Below are 24118 nucleotides of genomic sequence, written 5' to 3'. Positions count from 1 at the left end.
TTGACATTCTATACATTTGTATATTCAACTCCAGACCAGAACTCATTTCACTTTATGAATTATCTCCCTTATGGTTTATTCATCAAGAGTAGTGTCCCTTTATGTAAATAATGAGTAACTTCCACAGTAGTCTCCCCTGACTACTCACACCTCATGTCCAACACGGCCATCTTTGAGTAGTTCCTGGACTTTGCTGTCCTCAGATTGGTTTCCATCTGAAGGTATTACCGGGACCTGCATATTCACTGTTGTAATGTAGGCCAACTTCTCCCTGGAAACACATAGAATAATTTGTGGTGATGTAAGAAAAATTATTTCATTTAATCAATAAATCAAAGTAAAGTAAGTTTGTCTCCAGTAAACTCTGGATTAAGCCAATGATATTTTACCTTTTAAATGCCTACACAATCTCATTAAAACTTTATATATACAAATGTACATGAACACAAATTTTAAAATGAACTATGGAATAAATTCAACTATGCAAATAACATTATAACTGAAGCTCATCACCCATCTCCCTGACCCATTGTGTTCTTTCCTGGCAATTGGTTTACAATGTAGGCAAATGATTATGAGCTTTGAATACAAAATAGATGATAATTTGCATGTTTACATGTATTTTTCTATCATTTGTAATTTGCTGTAAGTATGTATTTACTTCATTGCATTAAATGTTTGAATTGAATTGAATTTTTTTAAAAGTTGAATATGTACATGGTCATTACCTATTACACTGTCATTTTCATCTAGTTCAAAGGTTTGAAAAATAATTGCACAAATGAGCCGCGTCACAACAAAACCAACATAGTGCGTTTGCGACCAGCATGCATCCAGACCAGCCTGCACATCCACGCAGTCTGATCAGGATCCATGCTGTTCGCTTACCAACCCTATAACAAGTAGAGAAACTGATAGCGAACAGCATGGATCCTGATCAGACTGTGCAGATGCGCAGGTTGGTCTTGATCCATGCTGGTCGCAAACCCATTATGTTGGTTTTGTCATGACGCGGCTCATTTATTTCTACAAATCACAATTTATCAGGCAGTGGAACAATGCTAGATATGGTATACACAAGGTTATGTTTTTTGCAACAGAATCATGTATCACAAGTATATAAACTGATTGGGGGTACTGGAGAGAAGAAAAAAAAGCACATATTGTTTCACACACCATACATATAAACATGTCCAGTCAAAAGAGCAAACATTTCAATAGAATTAACCTTAAAATGTTTATTGTCATTAGTGATCTTTAAATGTCTAGACTACCATATTATTTTCTTATGTATCTATTTTCTTATGTATTTAATGATACCAGATGAAGACTTTGGAGTCAAAACGTGATTTTTTAAATAATACAATTTTAAAATGATGATTTGACAAATAAGATAATAGCACTTCTTTCATTCTTATTTAACATGTAACTATTTGATATAAATAGTTCATATAAAGCCAATTAAACATCAATGGATGGATTTGATGCTTTGATACAGTTAATACATGTATCAAAAATTTAATCTATTTTTAGCCTTGGTGAACGTTGCCAATTCAAGCTTAGTCACAACCAGAGGTAGAGCTCATCAAATGTAACTACATACAATATATCTAAGATAACAGTCTTTGAATGAACGTATTATTATCAATGGTAATTGTTTGGGAAGGACTGAAGGATGTTATAACCTGAAACTGTATAATGGTCCATCACTTTATTTGAATATAAAAATATATTTTTCAAATGGTGTATTTTTGTTTGTCCATTTTGTTGATTTTCTTGTAGGCAAATATCTATCAATATTATTATGAAACTTCCCTATGGCGATTGCCTTTGGCAAACAAAAATTAAGAAATGGGCTTCTCTAATTTTAAATGCATTTTTAGGATCAAAAGTTGACAAAAACTTAAAATAAATAAGCCAACCATATAATGAATGGGTAAATAATTTCTTCTGGTTATTTCAGAGATGTTTTCATGCCATCTTATCATGCACAAAACAGCAAAAGCATTGTACATAATGTTTATTTTTTCTTTCATAACAAGCCGTAACATTCATATTTTTAAATAATTCATCAGCTATCATTTACACACCACAAAAACTTCCAAATTTCAAAAACCCAATCAATTTACCATAGGATCTTGATAACCTCTGTAAATTCAAATCTTTACATTCAAACACTTTCAATTCTGTTAGCAATAATTTGTTTAAAATTTTTCAAAGAAAATCGGCAGAATTATTAAAACTGAATTAAATACATACAGTCTAAACAGAATTCACAAAAACTGCCAGGCCGGGGTTTAGCTCGGGAAAAAGCCACATTTGCTGAGTTCCGGATAACATCTACTTGTGAATGTAAGAATTATTTCACTTTTTTTTCCATTAGATAAAGTTACTTCTTAAAGAGAATCAAAACTTGATAACTTTAGTGATATATCATACTTGGACAGGAATCTAACCCTTGCCATGCTAAATATCTTAAATGGACTTCGCCATTTTTAGGGAAATTTCAAAAAAAAATTTAAAAACCCCTGAAAAAAACCGTGCAGCCCATAAATTCGGGGACGCAGGGATTTTTTTTGGGGGATATTTTTCTGCTCAAAACAAAAATTTTTTTGTTTTCAGGATTTTGGGGAAGGGAAAATTTAAATATTTTTGGATGGGGGGCATGGTTTCCCTGGGCCATGGGGGTTTTAAAACCCCGTCTGGGCAAGCGGGGTTTGTTTCCTTGAGCAAGAAACTTTACACTTATTTCTAAGTACTGGTTTGTTCCAGGAACAGATTCGAGAATGTTTCAATACGTGTATAGCTTCCAACACAATCAAACTAAAGTAAATTCATACAAAGTAAATAATGCCATTGAATTTGATCTGATAATGACCTTTTTATATTACACTGAAACAATATATAAATTTTGATTATTATTCTTTTCACATGCATGGTATAATTGTGCACCGGAAAATAAACTATTTACCTGAAAGATGTAGTGAGTGCATTAGGATGGTTCCGTTTTAACCGATGTACATCTCGTGTTACCCTCTTCATTAACTGTTCTGCACGTCTCTCTTGCTTGGTCATCTGACCCATTTCTTCACGTTGACGCTGCAAGAACATTAGACAATTAAAATTACAAAAATTTACAACTTTAATTGAACATTTTTTTTTTATTTGAACATAAAATTTTAGACAACACTAACTGATAAGTTGAAACAAAAGAAGTCTTTATTTACATTAATTCCAACTTCTCTGCAAAAAAAACCAGAAACATTATTACAGGTTCTGTGTTTGCTTAAAAATATATCTTTGTGTATTATAATTTTTCAAATCTTATAAATAAGAATACAATAGACTAATTTTGATATTAACTCTGATCACGCTAAATATCTTAAATGGACCTGTCCTTTTATTATGGACTGTTGTACCATTAATCATTTTCAAGAGAAATCTCGAACATATGTACTGACAGAATAGGAAATGGATCAGACCATGACAGTACAGCTGTGCCAGCTGATTGTGGCAAGCAGACTATGCACTTGTCACATGGGTATAATCATTTAATACCAGCAGGTTTAAGATCAATTATAAATCCAGTAAAAATTGAGTGTAATTTAACAAATGCAGTGCTAAATAAAATTCAGACATTCTCATGCACAAATTGACAGACAGACAGACAGATGGGCAATTATTATTATGCCTCCTTTATAAGGGGCTAAAAACTAAAAAATCTCTACTAAAAATACATCTTAGTGTATGAATCATGCAGTTTTCTTTCTGTTATTCTTGTACAGAAGTATGCAACATCGGGGACAGAAAATCTAACTGAACAAAAATACTATGCTTTGTCTGGCAGGCAGATGTTAACATTCACATAAATGCAATACAAATGTATGGTAAAAAAAAATTCATGCCAATAATCATGCTTCAGACTGGTCAAAAATCAGTATTTATTTGTTTTTGTCAGCATATCAAGTTTGTTTATGTACATGCTCATCCATAAATATTGTTCTAAGCAAAAATACAGTCTTAAAATAAATAACTTTTCAGCTTTAAACATTTTTCTTGCCTCACAGTAATGCTTTTATGCACATATTTTTTACACAAAAAAGTCACACTTTAAACAAAGGCTACTACAGTAGATATGTTAGTGTATAACAATTTAGTAATGCTCATGTATATATGAATTTATTGTTAAATTAGCAGCTCTGTTACAATAAGAGTAAAGTTTTCTTTACAACATAATTTGGCTTAATCAGGAATTATGTTATGATAAGCAAAATAGGAAGAAAAAAACTTGGTGCAAATTCATTTTTTGAGGAAAACTGCACAATTTTAAAGAATCTTTCTTTGGGGAAGTTGCCCTTAAATGGCCCCTGCTATAGGTAGAAAGAAAGCCCTGAAAGGAGTTTATCAGTTGATCTATAATTCAGCTAGATTTAAAGTCAAATCTACACGATTCAAGATCAAATGTTGAGTAAATGACTTTATGACAGCGACAAAGGGGTTTAAAAAATGGAAGAAGTTTGGGAATGTCACTCTCCCCTTTTCTTTTTTGATGAGTAAGTTGTAATTTAGGCAATATGAGAGGGGGAAGATTTCATACAATACCATAAAGGGTGTTTTTCCATATGTTTTATTATTTTAGCTTATTGTAAGTTTAAAACCCAAACCAAATATAAACCGAATGAAAAATACAGGGTAAAAATGCGGCTTTTTTTAAATTTAAAACTTTAATTATCATATTTGATTTATAAGAATACATTCTGTAAACAAAGTATACATTGACATTGCTTGATTATATATGACACAGGTATTGAAACATTTGACACTGGGGGTAACCCATACTCCATGCTGATTATGTTTACGTGCTTTGCTTACTTCCTGTATATGTTCTTGAAATAATTTCCATGTCTATGAAAACATGTTTTGTTATTCATTAATATAATAATGAAAGTAATAACACGAAAATACAACATTTTTTTATTCAAAATTAAATGAAAAAAATTCCCTTTAATTCTGATACTTTAAAATGTACAATTTAACTGAATTTATATAGATTAAAAAGTAATTATAGTAATAAAAATGTTTGTATCTCTGAATAGTAAAAATTTACTTCATAAGACTTCTCTCTTTAAAATCATATACAGTCATAACTAAGTGATCCTAAACAGTAATATAAGATAAGACTCCTACATGTATCTTTATGTATAAAATCCTTGATAAAACTTAACTTATATCATCAGGAATTTTCCTAAATAGATCAAGACTTTTTTCCATGGTATAACAACTTATTTTATAGTTCAGATATTCAGCAAAAGAAGAATCAGAAAAATGGACAGAAAACTACTATTTATTGAAGTATAACTATGTCTCTTAGATTTAAAATAAACATACCATTTTATCAGCTTCACTCAGCAAACTTTGAAAGTGTTCATCATCTGACAGCCATGCTGGAAGTTCAGTCTCTCCTGTACATAAAAAAACCAACAGATTATTTTTCGCATTATCAACTTCTTAAAAATTCAAAAGGCCTTTAGTTTATACAAATTCATTTTAGTTTGACTGTCTTGGGAACTATAAGCTTACTGAAACACTCTTGAATCAGTTCTTAGAAGCAACCAGTACTAAGCAATAAGTGTAATGTTTCTTGCTCAAGAAATAATAGCTTGCCCCTGACAGGCTCTGAACCCACATGGTCAGCAAACCTTAGATAACATGATTACATGAATAGACAAAATGACTATACAAACGAATAAAATAATTTATTTTTTCATGTTTTTGAAATAAGCTACAGAAACTTAATCTTAAAGAGTAAATTCTTTTGTGCAAAAATACTATTCACATTAGAGTACCTCTAGCTTTGGCTTCTTCGATTTTCTTTGTGAGTTCTCTGAGTCGTGAATTTTCATCATTAAGGTGTAACAGCCGTGTCTGCGATGCCTGGAGATCCAGCTCCATATCTAACGATGTACGAGTCACAACCTTACCTCCCCTTAAACCTACACTGCTTGGTGTCTGTAAATATCGGTCAACAATTGCTTTAGTAAACTTGAAGAGCTTATCAGTTTTTAAAAGAGAAAAGATGCAAAATTGAAGAGAAAAGATTAAAATACAGCACAGAGAAATGTTTCAAGACTTGCAATTTATGAGTGAACTTTCAGTTTCAAAGACTTAAAGATTGATTAAAACAACTTAAAATATTGATGAATACAACTTAAATATTGATTAATACAGACTTGATCATGTTGGACTATTGCAAAATCATCATTATTTGTGGGGCACTAATATTCTTGGTTTCATGAAAAGATCAATTTATGATCAAATAACAGTTTATTTTGTTCCATCATTTTTATTACATTATTTTACACACCCTTTTCCATCTCAAACTTCTTCTTTGTAGAGAATTTCTCTGGAAAGGACCTCTTTTATATAAAGGCATAGAACTATCACTGTCACTTCTGTTTAACTGCAATAGAAAAATAAAATCAGTTTAAACAGCCAGTAAATGAGTTTAATTCACAAGGAAACAAGAAGGCATGCAATAATGAGATAGTGTATAGTGTAAGTAACTGTAAGTATAGTGCAAGCAATGTCAATGAAAAAGGCTACCTTATCAGACGAATCATTCTTTCAATTTTTCTTACAGCCTCATCATGAACTGAATGAATGAGATCTTAAATGAATGCAATAGACTATGTAAGAGACTGTCTTTCACAGGACTAACTCCATACATACCTTGCATATATACTGAGCCCCTGGTCCACACGCTGGAGAGAACGTCTGTGACCTTCTAATTCCACTGTTACGACCTTCAGAGCTCTGTAACCTATGACCTGACTCTGCGGCTTGCTGTCGTACATTTAGTGTGTTTGTTTCCTTGTCGCAGGTCTCTGTACGTGAAGGATCATCTTGATCAGTTGATCCTTCACTGGAACAAATACCCTCTAATGTCTTCTCAAACCCTCTTATAACATCTTCTACCATGTCCAAACCATTGTAGTCCTGTAAACAGTAAAGCATGTTACAGTTTCAGAAAGTCACCTGCCATAAATTTATGTTAAATACTTCATAAACTTAAAATTTTTGGATAGCTAAATTTCCCAAAAGGGTACAGTGGTATTGATAAGGGCATGGGACTTTGGGGATCAAAAAGTTCCCAGGCTCGAGTCAATCCCGGAATTCTGACACTTTTCCCTTTAGCGGAAAAATTTTTTTATTTTTTAAATTTCCCCAAGGTGTAATGGGGACCCGAGAAAGGTGGCCAAAATTTCCCTTGGGCCCATAATTTTGGACTGGTTTTTAATAAAAAAACTCTACCCTCGGATCAAAAGATGATTTTTTAGGCCCGACCCTTGTTTTATAAAACTAAAAGATTAAAAGTGGGTTTTTTTTTCAACTTTGGGGAAACTCGCTTATTTTTTAGTTTAATAATATTTGCATTGCATTTGAAACTTGGGGAAATTTTTTATTTAATTTTTTGAAAATTTTTAAATTTTAAAAATTAAACAAATAGCAAAATTGCATTCCCGACCCATCCAGCAAAAGAGCCCTGTCATTATTTTCAGTAGCTTTTTTGAAATAATTTAACAAAGAACATTTATACCAAATCAATCATATTTTCTATTTTCCGTCCCGGCGACCAAAATATTAAAATCAGAACTTAGTTTTTGAGTGTTCATAAGCAGCTCAATCAATGTATCGGGATCCCTTGGTTCCGTGCAACGTTGAAGTTGCGAAGAGATGACGTTGACTGTCACTTCTTTTTTCTTTTAATTGAAACCACTGGGTGAATTGTAGTGTTCTTTCCCCTGGTCTCTCATCTTTGCTGTGAAGCCTCCAACAAATCTTGTAACCTCTGCACTGCTCAATGAAGATTCCCTTCTTAAAATTTTAAAATTTAAAGACATATCATTTAGCCTTTCACCCCTTTAATGATTAGCAAAATATTTAATATTTTAATCCTTACTTTGCTGTCTCGAATCCTAAAGGCAGTAATAGTTTGCCTATTTCATCAATAAAAAGTCAAACAGCCTACAAACCTGAGCTCTATAGTGTTGTATAATATTAATACATATTCCAACAGGGAGTTTAACATAAGAAAAGGTAGAACTACCATATTTAAAGTGACATTATGCTCATATTCTCAAAGTCAGGTTGAGTTAAACTGGCTATATATTTCAAAAGATTGACTGTTTTATAAGTTTAACAGTGATTGACCAACAGTTCATATTGGAAAATGTTTAGGATATAATTTAAATCTGCCTAAACTATAAAGAGACTGCCCCACTCATTTTATGAACTGAATGTTACAGGTAAATTCTAATGGATGTTTATGAAAAATTCGCTTGGATCAGTCCGTTTTTTTTATTGTTATTGTGAAATAACTTTTTATATTAAAAGGAATTATGGCAAAATGAAAACTTATTTTGACTTTCACCTGTTCACTCATTTATACCCTTGTATGGGCATAATGTCACTTTAAATGGACAATTTCTAACAAAATTCATACGATAAAATGCTTTACAGGAAAACCTTATTGATATAATACCATAGAAAAATATAATTTTCTCTGCTAGTTATAAACAAAATGAAAATTTTACATACATAACAAAATGTTAACTTACAATTTGTGTAGTCTCAGAGTGGGTCACAGTTTCTGTCTGGCTGTAAGTGATAGTTACATTTTCTCCCATGGTATCAGCACTACTGGACGACGATTTTTTACTAGGCACTGCGGTATTTGATTGCATCGTATTCGTGTCAGGTTGCATAAATTTAAAGCTAAGAACATTATACCATCTAATTGATATCACATCCTTTGGATCAAAGTCTGCAAGACTTACAGATGCACAACCCTGAAATATACATTGAAAACAAAGGTTTAATGATAATAAAATAAAAAACATTTGCTTTTGGCCCTCTGGACACTGTTTCCAGAAAATATGGCTCAAATATTCTTCTATATATAAACCATGGCATATTGATTATAATAATTCATTGATATTTGGACAGTGGCTTAAGGACTTTCCTGTTGGTGTGACTGTTTGTTTGTTTGATTGGATTTTACATCACACCGAGACAGTATAGGTCATGTGGCGACAAGTCCAGCTTAACAGGTGGAGGAAGATCTCAGGTGTCCTTCTGTGCATTATATCAGACACTAACGGCCACCTGAGTAGACTCATTGACATTCCCTAAGGTTGCTGGATAGCTTCCTCACATGAAAGAATTCAAAGTACTTGTCGGTTAGACAAATGAATAAGTTATTCAATATTTTTTTTCAAAATTTGAGTTGAATATTAATACATTCATTATTATCTAATTAAGAATTGCTAAAGAAGAGTATGACACTTATGAAAAAGACAAACTTACAAAACATTCATCAGGCTGATTGTCTTGAAGACACCAGATGTTCACTTGGAGGGTCTTGGTGAATAAAATACGTTGTGGAATGCTGATACAGAAGAGTTCACTAAACTTCGGGTTCTTTAGATCGCAGGAGGGTTCAGTCACCCAGGACATATCAGGGTTAGGTAGTAATGCTGCCTTTATACACCTGGTTTAATACACAGTACATGAACTATCAAGGTAGTGTACATTAATGATTTAATTCAAAATATCTTTATGAATAATACTGATTGTCATCATTTTCAACAGAACATTTTACATACAAAAATTACATGTATCTGAATGTTTGATTTATAGATTTAGAAATTGGCAATCTTCAATCATAAATATATAAGAAGGATAGTGTATTCAAGAGAAATAGTCAAATCATTTTAAACTATTCCAAATAAGTCCCTAGCGTAAATTTAATTCTAAAAGATGTTACACTTTAACAACTGAAGTTCACATATCATAACAAATGAAGAAGACAAAATTGGAAGGCACCATCATGTCATATAAACATTCCTACAGTTGTCTTGACTGTTTTTTTTTTTTTTTTTGGAGTAGATCCTTTTATTGTTTACATTGTTTATTAATGCTTAACATCAACTATAAATTTTCCATTCTACTATACTGTATTGAGCAAAATTTCATTTTATTCATGAATTTATGAGCAATTTATAACAATAAATGTGGATATGAACTTACACTTTGGAGGATTCTGGGAACTGTAATGCTGCAAGATTCCGAGCTTGTTCTATACCAACATTAAGTAGACTCTCAGAGGTGTCATATCTTAAACATTCAGAATTTTTTTATTCAAACATTGTATATTCGTATCATAACAGAGTTTCAAAAATATAATATATATGTGCCGGTTAACTGTAACATTTCTATAACATATTCATAATGAACCATATAATTTGTTAAGTTAGCAACACAAAATTTTGGTGTATTTTGCAAATTGATGAAAATTGCAAAAATTTCCTCCAACATAATTATCACAAAACCTATCATTTAAGCTACCCTTGCACAATTCACTAAATTTCTTCAAACACAAAATGTCTGGAATTTTAAATTTGCCAACTTTTTGATACACTGAAAATATCCATTTATACAGTATATAAAGTTAAAAGAGCTGACTCATACTCAACAGACATGCAGACTGATATGGCAATTACACTGGCAACAAAAGGTGATTTATTTTTATTATCAGGCACAGCCCTAGTTACTTCTTTCAAATCATGGGGAAAAATGACTGGATATTCTAATGATTTCAATGAAATAAAGCAAGATTATTGTAAGAGAATAGAGACTTACTTCAATTTAATTTGTATTTGAGCACTCTCCATCCCCATCTCTAGAACCTCATCCAACATGTGATCCCTGTAATATATATAACAAATATGATGTAAATATAATTCTTGAAATGAATTAATATAAATGTACAATTCATGATGGGATTTGTCAAGCTCAGCCTCTGTATACTATCAAAGCTACATGCTTCAGATTGAGTCTCAAACTGGGTTAATAAAAACATTTAATATAATATAAGTAGTAAAATAAATGAAATTACACATTTACAATGGAACGGATACATTACATGCGTCAGGTACAAAAAATACAGAATTCACTACTATTATCTAAATTGATTACCATATCTGTCTTTCTATCCTGTAAGCTACATATTAAAGACAATTTCTGCACAATTTTGAATCTTATTTCTTTGGATTTTAAGTTCCTTAGACTAAATTGATTCCCTTGTCAACAATTTAACATGTCCAAACAATTTTTCAAAGTTTCAATTCTATTTTTATTTAACAAAATGATTAAAATCCTTAACAACTGTTCATACATGTATCTTCTTTCAAGTAAAATCAATACAGAAAATGATATTAACTTTTTCCTGAAACCGTAAGTTCCCTTATACATCCAATTCAATGATTGCATGAATGGATATCACGTATAATATCATTTTTATTATTTTATACACACAGTGTTGTCCTTAAAAATTTTCTTTGACAGACTGTTTTAATTTTTGTTTAATCAACCTAAAATGCATCCAAGAAAGTAATTATGGCCAACAGCTGAATAATGACAATCCTGACACTAAACATACCTTTTCACAACAGCTTCAAACACACCACTGTCTCCAGCTACAGATTCATCACTAACCGCTGCTGACACACTACGAGTATTTCCTCCAGATAAATTATTACCCACACCGGAACTACTTTCACTGATTGGACTAAGAGGTGGGTTTGAAGAAACGTCCAAATTTTCCGGATACTGCATCCGTTTTGAAATATTGCTATTTAACACATGATCAGAGTTTAAACTAGTTTCTAATCCATGAGAATGTGCTCCTGCGAATCCAGAGTTCAAGCTCATTTGGCCAACTATGCTTGATGTATCTGTTTTTGAGTGAGTCGGCATAAATGAAGCTTCTAATGCCGCTTTTGATTGGTTGCCGTTGACTTGAGGTACATAAGGGGTGATGTTTGCATTATTTACACTGCTGTTAAATGGAGGGGTTGGGGCAAAGCGTCCCTGGGGGACATAAGGGGGTGGAGGTTTTGAAACATTTGGCACACCAATGTTCATGTGCTGAGTGTATGTTGGCGGTGGACCAGCTTCGTACGACGGAAATGGTTTAATGTCATATGGTGACACTGGCGGTGATAACGACGTTAATGAAGAATGAGGGGAAGCATGTACTAACGATGTTGGTATATGTACACTAACACTTGCACTTGGCACATTTGATGTTAAACTCGAAGTAAGATCCTGATTACTATGGCCTAGCACACTTTGTAAATATCCTCCGGTGGCAGCAGCCATAATGTCCGGTGCTACCGAAACAACAGGGTTCTCGTGTATCGGAGATATACTAGAACTATGTCCCTGTAACAGTTTTTCTACCCTTCGATGTAGGTCCTGCAGATTTGTACCACTAGAGCTAGGCGCTCCGTACAAATCTGTCATACTGAGAGATTGTAGAGACCCTCTACTGCTTTCTGACAAAGAGCCCAGTGAGCCTAAACTACCCAGACTTGAGCCTGATGATATAGATAGTGTACTCATTGACATACTGTAAAAGAGAAATATTAATTATACATCTGTGAAATACAATAGAAAATATAAACTGCTTTTGCAAGATTTTACAAAACATTTCAACATATATATTGCAAATTTTACAGAAAAGATAATATAAAGAAAACTGCATGAGTAAACAGGGTTACAAAATATTTTTTTTTCAGAGTGAAGCATTACGATTTTTTACCCTCGCCTGGCTAAGTATTATAAATTAACTTGTCCATTTTTCAATCTTGACAAAAGCAGTTATCTTTCATGGTGAATTTTTTTTATAAGATATACAGATTGAATAGCCAGAGTGCATACAAAACTAAAGGCTGATCTTGGTCTGCACTGGTTGCATGGGTAGATTCAGTTGTCACTGCCCACTTGCAGACTAAGAGTTAAGATGTCTTAGTTCCTGCTTCAGAAACATTTTTTTAATGGTTGAGTTTTAAGTCACACCAACACAGTATAGGTCATATGGCTACTTTCAAGCTTAACTGGTGGAGGAAGACCTCAGGTGCCTATCCGTACATTAATTCAGGCACAAACACACACCCGAATAGAACCACTGGCATTCTGTTAGCTAGCTGGATACCTTTTCACATGAAAGAATTCAAAGTCCCTGTCGGGACTACAACACACAGCGGTGAGGGCCCAGTGGTTTGAAGTCAACAACCTTTACCATCCTGCCATGGACGCCCCTCACAGACACATTTAAACAAACTTCATGTAACTGATAACTGGTCAAGTATATTATTCCTAATCAATTTACCTTTTAAGTTGAGATTCCAGCATAGTAGTTCTTTTAGTAGTTTCAGCTAAATCTTTTAATATTTCAGTTTTTCTTTCCTGGTGTTTAAGCCTGCGAATAAAATTCAAATAATTATCATTTCAATAAAATACCAAACTTTAGACAGCACAAGGAATTTGCATCAATTAATCCAATGTTCAAAGCCACAAAAACAGTTAAAACATACATTTTTGCAGAGCCAAAGATTGTACATTCTAAACATAAATACTTAAAACAGAATGCACAACATTAAAGATGTTGATATAAAATCTTAAATCCCTTCAGCTGAAAATAAGAAGATACCTATTGTATATCTAGGGTTTATTTACAAACTTAAGCATAACTAAGAAACACAAGTACATGTATACTTAAAACATGTGTTTACTGGTGAAGACCTCAAGTGCCCTTTGTGCTTTATTTCAGGCACAAGAAGGTGCCTGAATAGAACCACAGACATTCCATAAGCTTGCTGGATAGCTTCCTCACATGAAATCAACAATCTTAACCACTGGGCCATGGATGCCCCAAAAATATTTTTACATTTCAGCATTAAATTATGTTGAAAATTTCTAAAATTTTAACTAAATACAATTAAACTGTATATAATTGTTATACAAAGAATTTAAGAAAATTACCTTTCAGCAATTTGTTTATTTGAGATTTCTTTGGCATGATTAAGGTCTACTCCAAGTTGTTGAATACGTAAGTTCACATTTTCTATTTCCTCGGGAGAGCGACCTTTCGGGTCAATACTACGTAATTCTCGTAACAACTGCTCCTTCTCTTGTACAAGAAGAAGTCTGGAATATAAAAACATATTATAGATAATAACACCAAAATTTTATTATATCCATTATATAATGTTATACACTACGATAAAAATTTAAAACAGCATGAACTTTCCACAATTAACTAACAACTTTTCACATTGCTATGTAATCTATGATCAAAATGTCAACGGTTTATATGGCATCATTAAGGCTAAAGAGAAGCATGAAATAGATAATATGTAAAAATAGTAGCTCACAATCTATACAGTAAAATAAATATCAATACAAAGAAAGTCTATTTAAACAATCTGACCAATCAAACAAAATAATACTTATTAGATTTATATGAATCTTGTATTAATGTAGGGAGGTTATTAAGGAAAATGCTGTAGTAAGTTAACAAATTTCAATCCATATTTACAGTAAATCTGTTTCTTTTAAAAAGCAGATATAGATTTCAAAACAAAAAAAGATTTCAAAACAACAATTTCAGTTTTAGGATAATGTCAATGAGCCATTGTTTGTTCAATGCAGATAATAACCCTTTATGTCAGTTTAGGTGCAACTTAAGCACAGAAGGAAGTAGCATACCTGTCTTTGTCTGATTCATTCTGGCCAGGAACCATGTCATCCTCAAGATCAGCTAGCATATGTTTGAGCTGGGACAGCCGGTGCTTAGCTTCATCATACTGAAGTCGAAGACGTGTGATCTCTGCCAGGTACCGGCTACTTGTCAAACCAAACTGTAATGATATGTTAAAAGTAAAATTTAAATCTACATTTCATTTACCATCAAGTTAACTTTGCTGCATAACTTCATTATCAATATTTTTTTAGGGGTTCAGTATCTGGATTCGGAAATTGCATTTTAATGATTTAAGCTATTGATAGTGGTAATCTTGACTATATGATTGCAAAAGAAAGTGTTTTTTTATCACTATTTTGTTAAAGTCTTTAATTTAACTTAATTAATTTTACATAATTATATGGTATACTTTATAATTCAACACTTAAATTTGATTACCCCTAGCAAAATGATAACAAACTTTCACCATTAATAAACAATCACCAATTTCCAAATCAAGAATATTCTTTGGTAAAAATCATATAAAAATGAAAAAAATATACCTCTCCACGGAGGTCAGTTTGAGAAGCAGTTGTAGATTTTTCCTGTATCAAGGACAGGGTAGAGACATCAGGTGAGGAGCCTCCAATCTTTGTTCTCAGAAAATCTTCCTTTAATCTTGCCAATGCCTGAAACATTCAAGTATTATATTTTATTTTCTTAATTCTTTATGAAGCATATGCACTGAATTCTTTCTCCATAAAATTTAATTGTGAGAAAATATTGTTTCTTCCCTGAACATAATGTATGTTGTTCAATACAAAATCATAAGACCATACTTGATTTAAAGTAAGGCAAACAAAACTATTAACAGTACATTGCTTGCTCACTTTTATTTACAATATAAACAATAATATATTGTCAAAATAACAAATATTATTTTCTAAATTTAAAGAATTTTAGAACTAGTCATGATTCTTCAAACCACCTGAATCTAATACCAGGTGCTTTTCCTTTAAAATACAGACAATTAATTACAATGCACCTATATAATGCAATGAAAATGTAAAAGTCTAACAGGCAATATGTATTACTTAAGCACAAACCTTCATAAGTTCTAGTCTTTCCCTTTCACCGGAATGAAGACTTGTTTGTATAGTTCTCATTTCATCCATGATCACCCTGGCCTCCTGAATATTATACCCTGCCCCCTGACCTGACAACTTCTGGTCAACCCTGAAATATTAGAATTAACATGTCAATATGTCTAACATTAAAATCAAGTAAATTAATGATTCAAAAAAAGAGAAAAGTTGGTGGGTATCTTACATGAATTAAAGAAATATAACATAACGTTTTAATTGCAATTTTTATCTAAAGAAAGCAGCTGTCATTTTTAGGAACTTTTAGGAATGTATGAAATGGATTTTTCTAAACAAGATAAACTTACATGGCAAGGGTATCAAGACCTTTCTGTTTGTACTGCATCTCTGCATGTATTTGAGCAAGCTCATGTCTGAGTCGGTCTACACGCTTACGTGCCAAGTTCACATCTGCCTTCAACAGGTCAGGATCATACTTTGTACTCCCAACACTTGAGTTGGAATTCACTGCAATTATAGATCGTAAATTATTTCTATTTCAAAGCTCATTACCTCAAACAATTTAAACATCTGGTATCATGTTTCATGTAACTAAAAATACTTTGTGCTGACTATTCTGAAGTAGTTTAATCTTAGTGGTATATTTCATCATCATATCTTCCTCTTTATTAATGGAAAATGAAACAAGTTGCTTTCTTACTTTGGTCAACATTAAAACATCTTTTCTGTTAAAGTTTATATCTTTCCAAGAGATAAACAAAAATCCTATAAATATTTAGCTTTATATCACACATGTTTGTTTATTTGATTCATTTTACGCCTTTTCCCAACAGTATTTCAGTCATATAGGCGGGTAGTTTCCTAACCATCGTTCCTGGAGAGTTACACCAGTACTAGACTACCGTCCTTCATGCTAAACTACCAAAACATTTCCCGGGGACCGAACCCACCCCAGAGAGGTAACTGGATTAGAAGTCATCGACCCTAACCCCTAGACCACGGAGGCGGTATACAGAAATAACATGAAAAACTTGAACTCACAACTGGTTCTGGAAGATTTCCATCCTGTCAAAGTGTCATGTAGATGCTGGTACTCATCCTGGGCTAGCTGGAGGCGCTGTTCCTTTACTGTGTATATCTCCTTCTTTGCCTTTTATATGTATTTAAAAACACAATTTTTTTTTTGATTAAGCATTGCACAAACAAACAATAATACAGGGTTTTAATAGTTTATACTAATAATTTTCTTTTTGTTTCTTTTAAAATCACAGTTTTTTTTATCCCTCTCTCTTATCAAAGGCCTGTCATATGTTTGCTTCTTTCACAACTTACTAAACTAAATCAAATTCAATATTTAGAGACTAGCATCTTGAATTCAGTCAAGCAGTGAGTTCTGTTCCACTATTTTCTTCCATTGTATATATACAATATAACCAAAATTTATGTATACCATTTTTAAATAAACTTTAATTTTGTTTTGATGCAACTGTATTGCAAATTCACATTTTTTTTATTTGTTAAAAATTAAAATCATATACTTTCAGGAAGGTACATGATTCTTTGATTTTGTACCATGACCTTCACTTTCAACATGTAAAAATGGTTTACATATAATAACTTTGATCACTAATGAAAGTTTTACATACATCCAGATCATCTTTGGCTGTAACTAGATAATCCTTCAGCATCACCTCCTGCTCTGTCCTCCATTGCTGACGAGGGTCTTCTAACTGATTTGTCTCTGGAAAGTGTAGAAGTACATAAATATGTATGTGAAAAACAGAAAAAATATATTACTTATATTTCAAGCTTTTATTTGATTGTGTTGAAATGAAATATTCTTCAATTTTTACTTCAATGACTTTGCAATGGAGCGTTGTAATTATTAATGTGTAACAAATTTTTCATACAAATTAACAAATCCTGGAGTTTGAAAAATAAGTGTCAATACTGAACAATTGTGCTGTTAGGATATAGCATTGGGTTCCTAATCAAGAAATTCAGGCTCAAATCCCATCACTGGCAAGGCAAGAGACGTTTTTTGACTCAACAAAATACACTGATGTTATTACTGGTGATGACATCTGGGTAACAACAGTTAATTAACACAACTTTTAAGTGTTTGTCTAGGACCCTAAATGAGGTTTACACACATTCAATAAATTTATATTACAGTAACCTCAGATTAACACTAAGATACTAAATAAATTTAAAAGAAACGATTTTAAAATTTGCAAAAAATATCAAACTTACGATTAGTATGATCTACATAGTAAACACCAATCTGTGGGTCATAAACTTCCTCCCAGCCATAGGGTAACTCATCACCAACACAGTCTGAGAATGTTTGTGGTTTTGTATATCTGAAAACAAGAATGATTGTTATACATTCAAACTAAATTCTTTAAGTTTACACTGAATGCAATTTACAAAGCTATCAAAATTCAAATTTGGTATTCAGCATTGTCATCTTCAAATATGATGAGTGAGTGAATAATAAAAACAATATCACAGTGTCACAACAACTTGAAAGGTGAGGCCTAACATTTACGCAGCATGTTCTGTGTAAGTGTTAAGGTTGACAACTGCCTATGCTGACAAAAGTCTGTGACTGCACATTCATAATCTTGTTTTCAACAATACACGGCTAAACTATTTGGTAACTGTCTCAACAGATGACAATCAAAATGAGGGCATAATGATAAAATGAACGTCTGTGCCCCTTAGGCTTACATGTTCTTCTGCTATCTCTGAATCATGTCAAACTCCTTTAGTGTACGTAAAACACGATCATATCTTCATTTTAAACGTTTTAGTATAAAATCTTCATGACTTGTTATTCAAAAAATTTTGACCCAAAGATAATCAAGTAAGAGTTACTTCCCTTGACACGAACGACCATGACAAAATTGTTCACATTCCATCGTATTATCTACCATTATATAACATTTAACCATGTAAATTCAATGCAATGTTGTTTAAAATATAAATATCACACATTGTTTAAAGTAACAATGCATAATCAAGCTGCTAAAGCATTAAAAATCTCAAACATTTCGAGGTCGGCTCTGTTTTCTTGTTGTGACCGACATTTCGCTGGCAAACTTTTCAACTTACCGGTCTCGTGGATCAATCCAGGTGGTTTGTTGCGTTTGGTGATTTATATAAAACACTTTTCCATCAAAATCCCGACCCTCTTCCCAGCCTTCCGGTAGGGGAATTTCCCCATTTTTCCTTCTTGGCATATTTCATGAGAATTTTTTGTTGTGCGACTCCATTTTGATTCATTAATATGCATGACGTCATAGGAGATTCTGAATTGTGGCCAATCAAAATGTCCTAAAATTGCAATGGAATGTGTAGACTGGCAATTGGTACAAATTTAGACTGGCTACAGTTCAGTATATAATTTGCCTCATACAAATGTTATTACGATAGTTTTTAAATTTAAAAAACAACAATTAGACTGTATATCGTTGTTATCATAACATGATATTTCCTTTGATATATATGTAGGCCTATCATGTATACAATAAAACATTTATTTATTGTACATTTAATTGTTAACTTTAACACATACGTATGTAAAGGGTCTTTTTATTTGAAAGACCCTGGTATGTACGTACTGTGTTGTTTCTTTTTTTACCCGAGAAAAATTATTTAGAGACACGGGGGAAATACACATTTTTGAGATGAGCACTTAAAATGACTGATAATTCAGTTAAACGCCTGATTATTCAACAACAATTTGACAATCATTTATAATGCTATTTAATTAATTTTAGTTCTATATTTTGTACGTATTTTAGCATGCTTATAAATCCAAGCTCAGGGCATGGTAATTTTATTAGAAACGGTTATTTTTATCCCTGCAAAAGTTGTGGTCCACATAAACAAGAAGAGTATCAAATTGGACTATCAAGTATCACCATGCAGAGCTGAGTCTGTCTTGCATGCTTTTAAATTTTCAAGTTACCATGTGCTTTATTTTTGTTTGAGAAATATTAAAAACAATTGAATTAATCAGATGTCGTTTTAATAAAAGCATTTACTTTAAAATATTTTACATAAAAATGTTTAAAATCTCAAGAATGAAAAATGGCGACAAGCAATGTCAAACTTTAATACAAACTTACAATAGAACACTCTAAATATCATATTAGTCAAACCAAATATCAAAAGGTTTATATTGAGTTGTTTAAATATGACTTTTGTATTGTGTATTACGTAAAATTTGTACATTTTGAAAGATGATGTACAAGTTTTGAATAAAGTTTCGATCTGTTCTGTTCTGATATACAGCAAGAATTTCTGCCATTGCATTCTGGGGATGCTGATTTAATTAACGATGCAATGAAAACTTGTCATTACAGAAAAGGATATCTCACATAATTTATTACATGACAAATTCCAATCCATGTGGAATTATTAACTGATGATAGTGCAAAACGAGAAATTTCAAATAATATAATGAACATATTAATATATACATATTTAAAAAGCAAACTTTGGACGTATACTGTACATCTTAATTATATTATTGTACATTTTTATAGATGAGAAGCGATTTCTTAATTATATTCTATATTCTATATTTTCCGACATTAAATTGGTGTTAAATCAGGGTCACTGAATCTTCTTAGATGTAAATATATAGTTAAAGTGATACGTTTCTTTGTATTCAATTGACTTTTGAATGCACGATTTCCGTAAATTTTTCTCCTCACTTCATATATTTTGAAATAATTATGTCGGGTCATTTTGTTTAACAAAATTAACGTGTACTTCAACTTCAAGCTATTTTTGTCCTGTTCAGGAACTATTATAGATTTATGAAAATTTATTACGTACGTTTAATCAGGAACATTATTATTATCTTTTTATTACGTATATACGAGTCCCTGATTTTTGCTCTACATTGAATTGTAAAGTATATGGTAAAAAATTCCAGTCCCTCGTGTACTCTATATATTTACAGTATTCTGTTGATATCAATCATACAGAAAAAGTTCAATACTTCGGATTTTTTCATGATCAGATAAATGAGAAAGGGTTTTTTGTGTGACCAAATTACAATGCATATGGACCTTGCGTACAGGCCCATATTTGATGTTACTTACACCTTGAACACGTTCGTCGGTGCAAGAGGGTGTGTGATCGAGGTGTGGACGACAGCTTGAATTACAATTACCACTATATCGTTCATGAACAGGCTCAATCAAACAGAGTCTGCAAAAATTTCAATTTTGCCATTTTGGGAGTTCTATAGGGATTCCGTTTTGTTCTATTAATTAAGAAATTAACTCTTAAACTGCTGGATTTTAAAGTGATTATATATTAGCATTTGTCACTTTAGTATATAGAGCCAGTCCAGCCTACATGGATGTCTGACCAGGCTCTAAACTATAATTAGCTCATTTGTTATTTTTATAGTGAAATCCTTTGAACTTCAAAGCAGGGCAAATTCATTACACAAATCCAGACATAAGCTTGTACAGACCACTATGGAAAGCCTTAACTGTCTTATAATTATTAACCTAAATGTTGTTATGTCAATATAGCAATATATTGAGTCAACCTTTCCTTATACAAAGTGTACTCATTAAAATATTATGTGGATCCATCTTTTTATGTAGTCAACTGAACAATATATGATGTCAACGTGTTTATATGATGTCAATCCATCATTATACGTTGTGCATTTTGAATATTTTATGTGGAGCCATCCTTATATAAGGTCAAAATAACTTTATATGATGTCAATCTGTCCTTATATGATGTCAGTCTGCCATTATATTATGTGAAGTTATGAATATATTATGTGGAATAATTCTTATATAGATTCAGCATTATATGATGTCAACGCGTCCTTATATGATGTCAATCTATCATTATACGATGTGCATTTTTTAGTATATTATGTGAAACCATCCTTATATAGAGTCATAATAACAATATATTATATCGATATGTTCTTATATGGTGTCAGTCTTTCATTATATGATGTTCAATTACGAATATATTATGTGGAACCATTCTTATATAGAGTCAAAACAACATTATATTATGTAGAATCGTCTTTATATAGAGTCAACTTAACATTATATGATGTCAACATGTCCTTATATGATGTCAGTTTTGCATTATACGATGTGCATTTATGAATATATTATGTGGAACCGTCTTTATATAGAATGAACTTTACATTATATGATGTCAACATGTCCTTATATGATGTCAGTCTTTCATTATACGATGTGCATTTATGAATATATTATGTGGAACCGTCTTTATATAGAGTCAACTTAACATTATATGATGTCAACATGTCCTTATATGATGTCAGTCTTTCATTATACGATGTGCATTAATGAATATATTATGTGGAACCGTCTTTATATAGAGTCAACTTAACATTATATGATGTCAACATGTCCTTATATGATGTAAGTCTTTCATTATACGATGTGCATTTATGAATATATTATGTGGAACCGTCTTTATATAGAGTCAACTTAACATTATATAATGTCAACATGTCCTTATATGATGTCAGTCTTTCATTATACGATGTGCATTAATGAATATATTATGTGGAACCATCCTTATATAGAGTCAACTTAACAATATATGATGTGAATGTGTCCTTATATGATGCCAGTTTTTCATTATATGATGTGCAATTACGAATATATTATGTGGAATCATTCTTATATAGAGTCAAAACAACACTACATTATGTAGAATTGTCTTTATATAGAGTCAGCTTACCACTAAATGATATAATTTACTTTGAGTTTTCCCGCTGTTGCCACGAACGGTGCATAGTGAGATATAACCCGGTAAATTTAACCCCATCAGTATAATGACAGAAGCACACCATATAATGATGTTTGCACTTCATATAAAGCAGCGGTCGTATATGCACATCGTTAATGAAAGATTCACATAATATAATGAAAGATTGACATAATATATTGATAAGTTGACTGTATATTATGATGCAACCACATAATATATTCATAAATGCACATCGTATAATAATAAATGCACATCGTATAATAATAGATGCACATCGTATAATGAAAATTTGACATAATATATTGATAAGTTGACTGTATATAATGATTTTACCACATCATAAATTCATAAATGCACATCGTATAATGATTAGTCGACATCATATAAAGACACATTTACATCATATATTGTTCAGTTGACTTCATATAAGGATGCATCTACATTATATATATTCATTAATGCACATTGTATAAAGAAATAAAGAAAAAGTGACACGACAAAGTTCATTTTTATAATCATAAGACAGTAAAGGCTCTCCATAGACCACGATATGTTACTTTTATAATTGATATAACTGACATAAAAACATTTAGTATGGTGCGATGTATACCAACAATACGAGCTGGAGCTTAATTACAGCATATTCGAAATTATCATGTCATATTGTGTATGATAGGGCATTCCCATAGATTCTTTCTGGGAAACGATGATTTTCTGAACTACCATATTATTAAGGTAAATAATATTGATATCAATGTATATAAAACATGTCACTTTCAGAAATGTTGACCTAACTTACTGGTATAATGAGGTATTATAAGTCATCTCTTCAAAGCTTATAGTTGAGGTTGAGAAAAAGGCACATTATAGCCGTGGCCACAGAAACTAGTGTTGAAAGGGTTATATCATTGTAATAATGGATTTATAACATGTGAGATGTTTAATTACTTATCTTAATTTTGCTGAATGCAACATTACGTATTCAAATCTGACACACATGAACTGGTTTTGTCAGAGATATTTAAAAGTCAAGGGAAATAACTATACAAAACTGAATAAATCCACACAAAAATACCCAGGTGCACAACTACACAGGCTGAGCAACATTCCTGTAAAGTTTCATGATTCTAGGTCAAATACTTTTTGAGCTACATGCGATACAAAATGAGAATGGACGGACAAGGGTAAGTCTAAATGCCCAACCCTAAAGAGGGGGGCACAAAAACCAAAGAGCCTTTTTTAAACAAGTAAAGCCATTAGGGCCAGGGACAAATTACCAATTTTTAAGAACCTTTGAAATAGTCAAAATAATACTATGTTCTAGTTGCAGCTTTAAGAAATATGTTACAGCCATGTTTCTTAATAATTTCAAGAAAAGGTTTAGGAAATATTGGTGGAAATAAGTGCATTCTCATTCCTGCAGTTAAAAGTGTTTGACAGGCCAGCCACTCTATCTTAATTCATAATTTAAAGGACCAGTTAAGAACTGAAGTTTTAGTAGAAGTATTTTTTGCAAAAACCAAAAATGAGCCTTTACTTTTTTCTAGAACTTGCTATTGGATCTGTATCTATAGCTTTTTAATAGGGGTTTGATTTGCTATTTATCTGTTTAGTGTAAATAACACTT

At 31.9% G+C, this 24118-nt stretch overlaps 1 protein-coding gene across 1 annotated transcript; it reads right to left on the bottom strand.

The window, feature by feature from the left end:
- Window positions 1-19003, bottom strand: LOC132749588 (protein WWC2-like). Its single transcript, XM_060739408.1, has 22 exons — window positions 18808-19003; window positions 17944-18053; window positions 17337-17431; window positions 16732-16840; window positions 16038-16197; window positions 15694-15823; window positions 15151-15276; window positions 14614-14765; window positions 13888-14052; window positions 13235-13324; window positions 11501-12472; window positions 10702-10767; window positions 10090-10176; window positions 9367-9550; window positions 8619-8849; window positions 6730-6996; window positions 6365-6460; window positions 5847-6009; window positions 5389-5462; window positions 4873-4905; window positions 2972-3099; window positions 1-271 (listed from the first exon to the last, which is right to left on the bottom strand). The coding sequence occupies exons 1-22, from the start codon at window positions 18933-18935 to the stop codon at window positions 145-147; spliced, it is 3693 nt and encodes a 1230-aa protein (XP_060595391.1). The 5' UTR covers window positions 18936-19003; the 3' UTR covers window positions 1-144.
- Window positions 19004-24118: the final 5115 nt, after the last annotated feature.

The sequence above is a fragment of the Ruditapes philippinarum genome, unplaced genomic scaffold (assembly GCF_026571515.1).
Source record: "Ruditapes philippinarum isolate M1 unplaced genomic scaffold, ASM2657151v2 ctg1085_1_1_1_1, whole genome shotgun sequence".
NCBI lineage: Eukaryota > Metazoa > Mollusca > Bivalvia > Venerida > Veneridae > Ruditapes > Ruditapes philippinarum.
Note: the sequence above shows the minus strand (reverse complement) of the source record. Positions and strands in the feature narration are given on the sequence as shown.

What these genes read in the sequence shown, in the direction of transcription:
- LOC132749588 (XM_060739408.1), bottom strand. Translation starts at nt 18,935, where the DNA reads ATGCCAAGAAGGAAAAATGGGGAAATTCCCCTACCGGAAGGCTGGGAA. An exon ending in AAACTGACCTCCGTGGAGAG is followed by an intron (nt 14,766 to 15,150) that starts GTATATTTTTTT and finishes ATATCATTACAG; the next exon opens with TTTGGTTTGACAAGTAGCCG. An exon ending in GCACTCACTACATCTTTCAG is followed by an intron (nt 272 to 2,971) that starts GTAAATAGTTTA and finishes ATGTGTTTCCAG; the next exon opens with GGAGAAGTTGGCCTACATTA.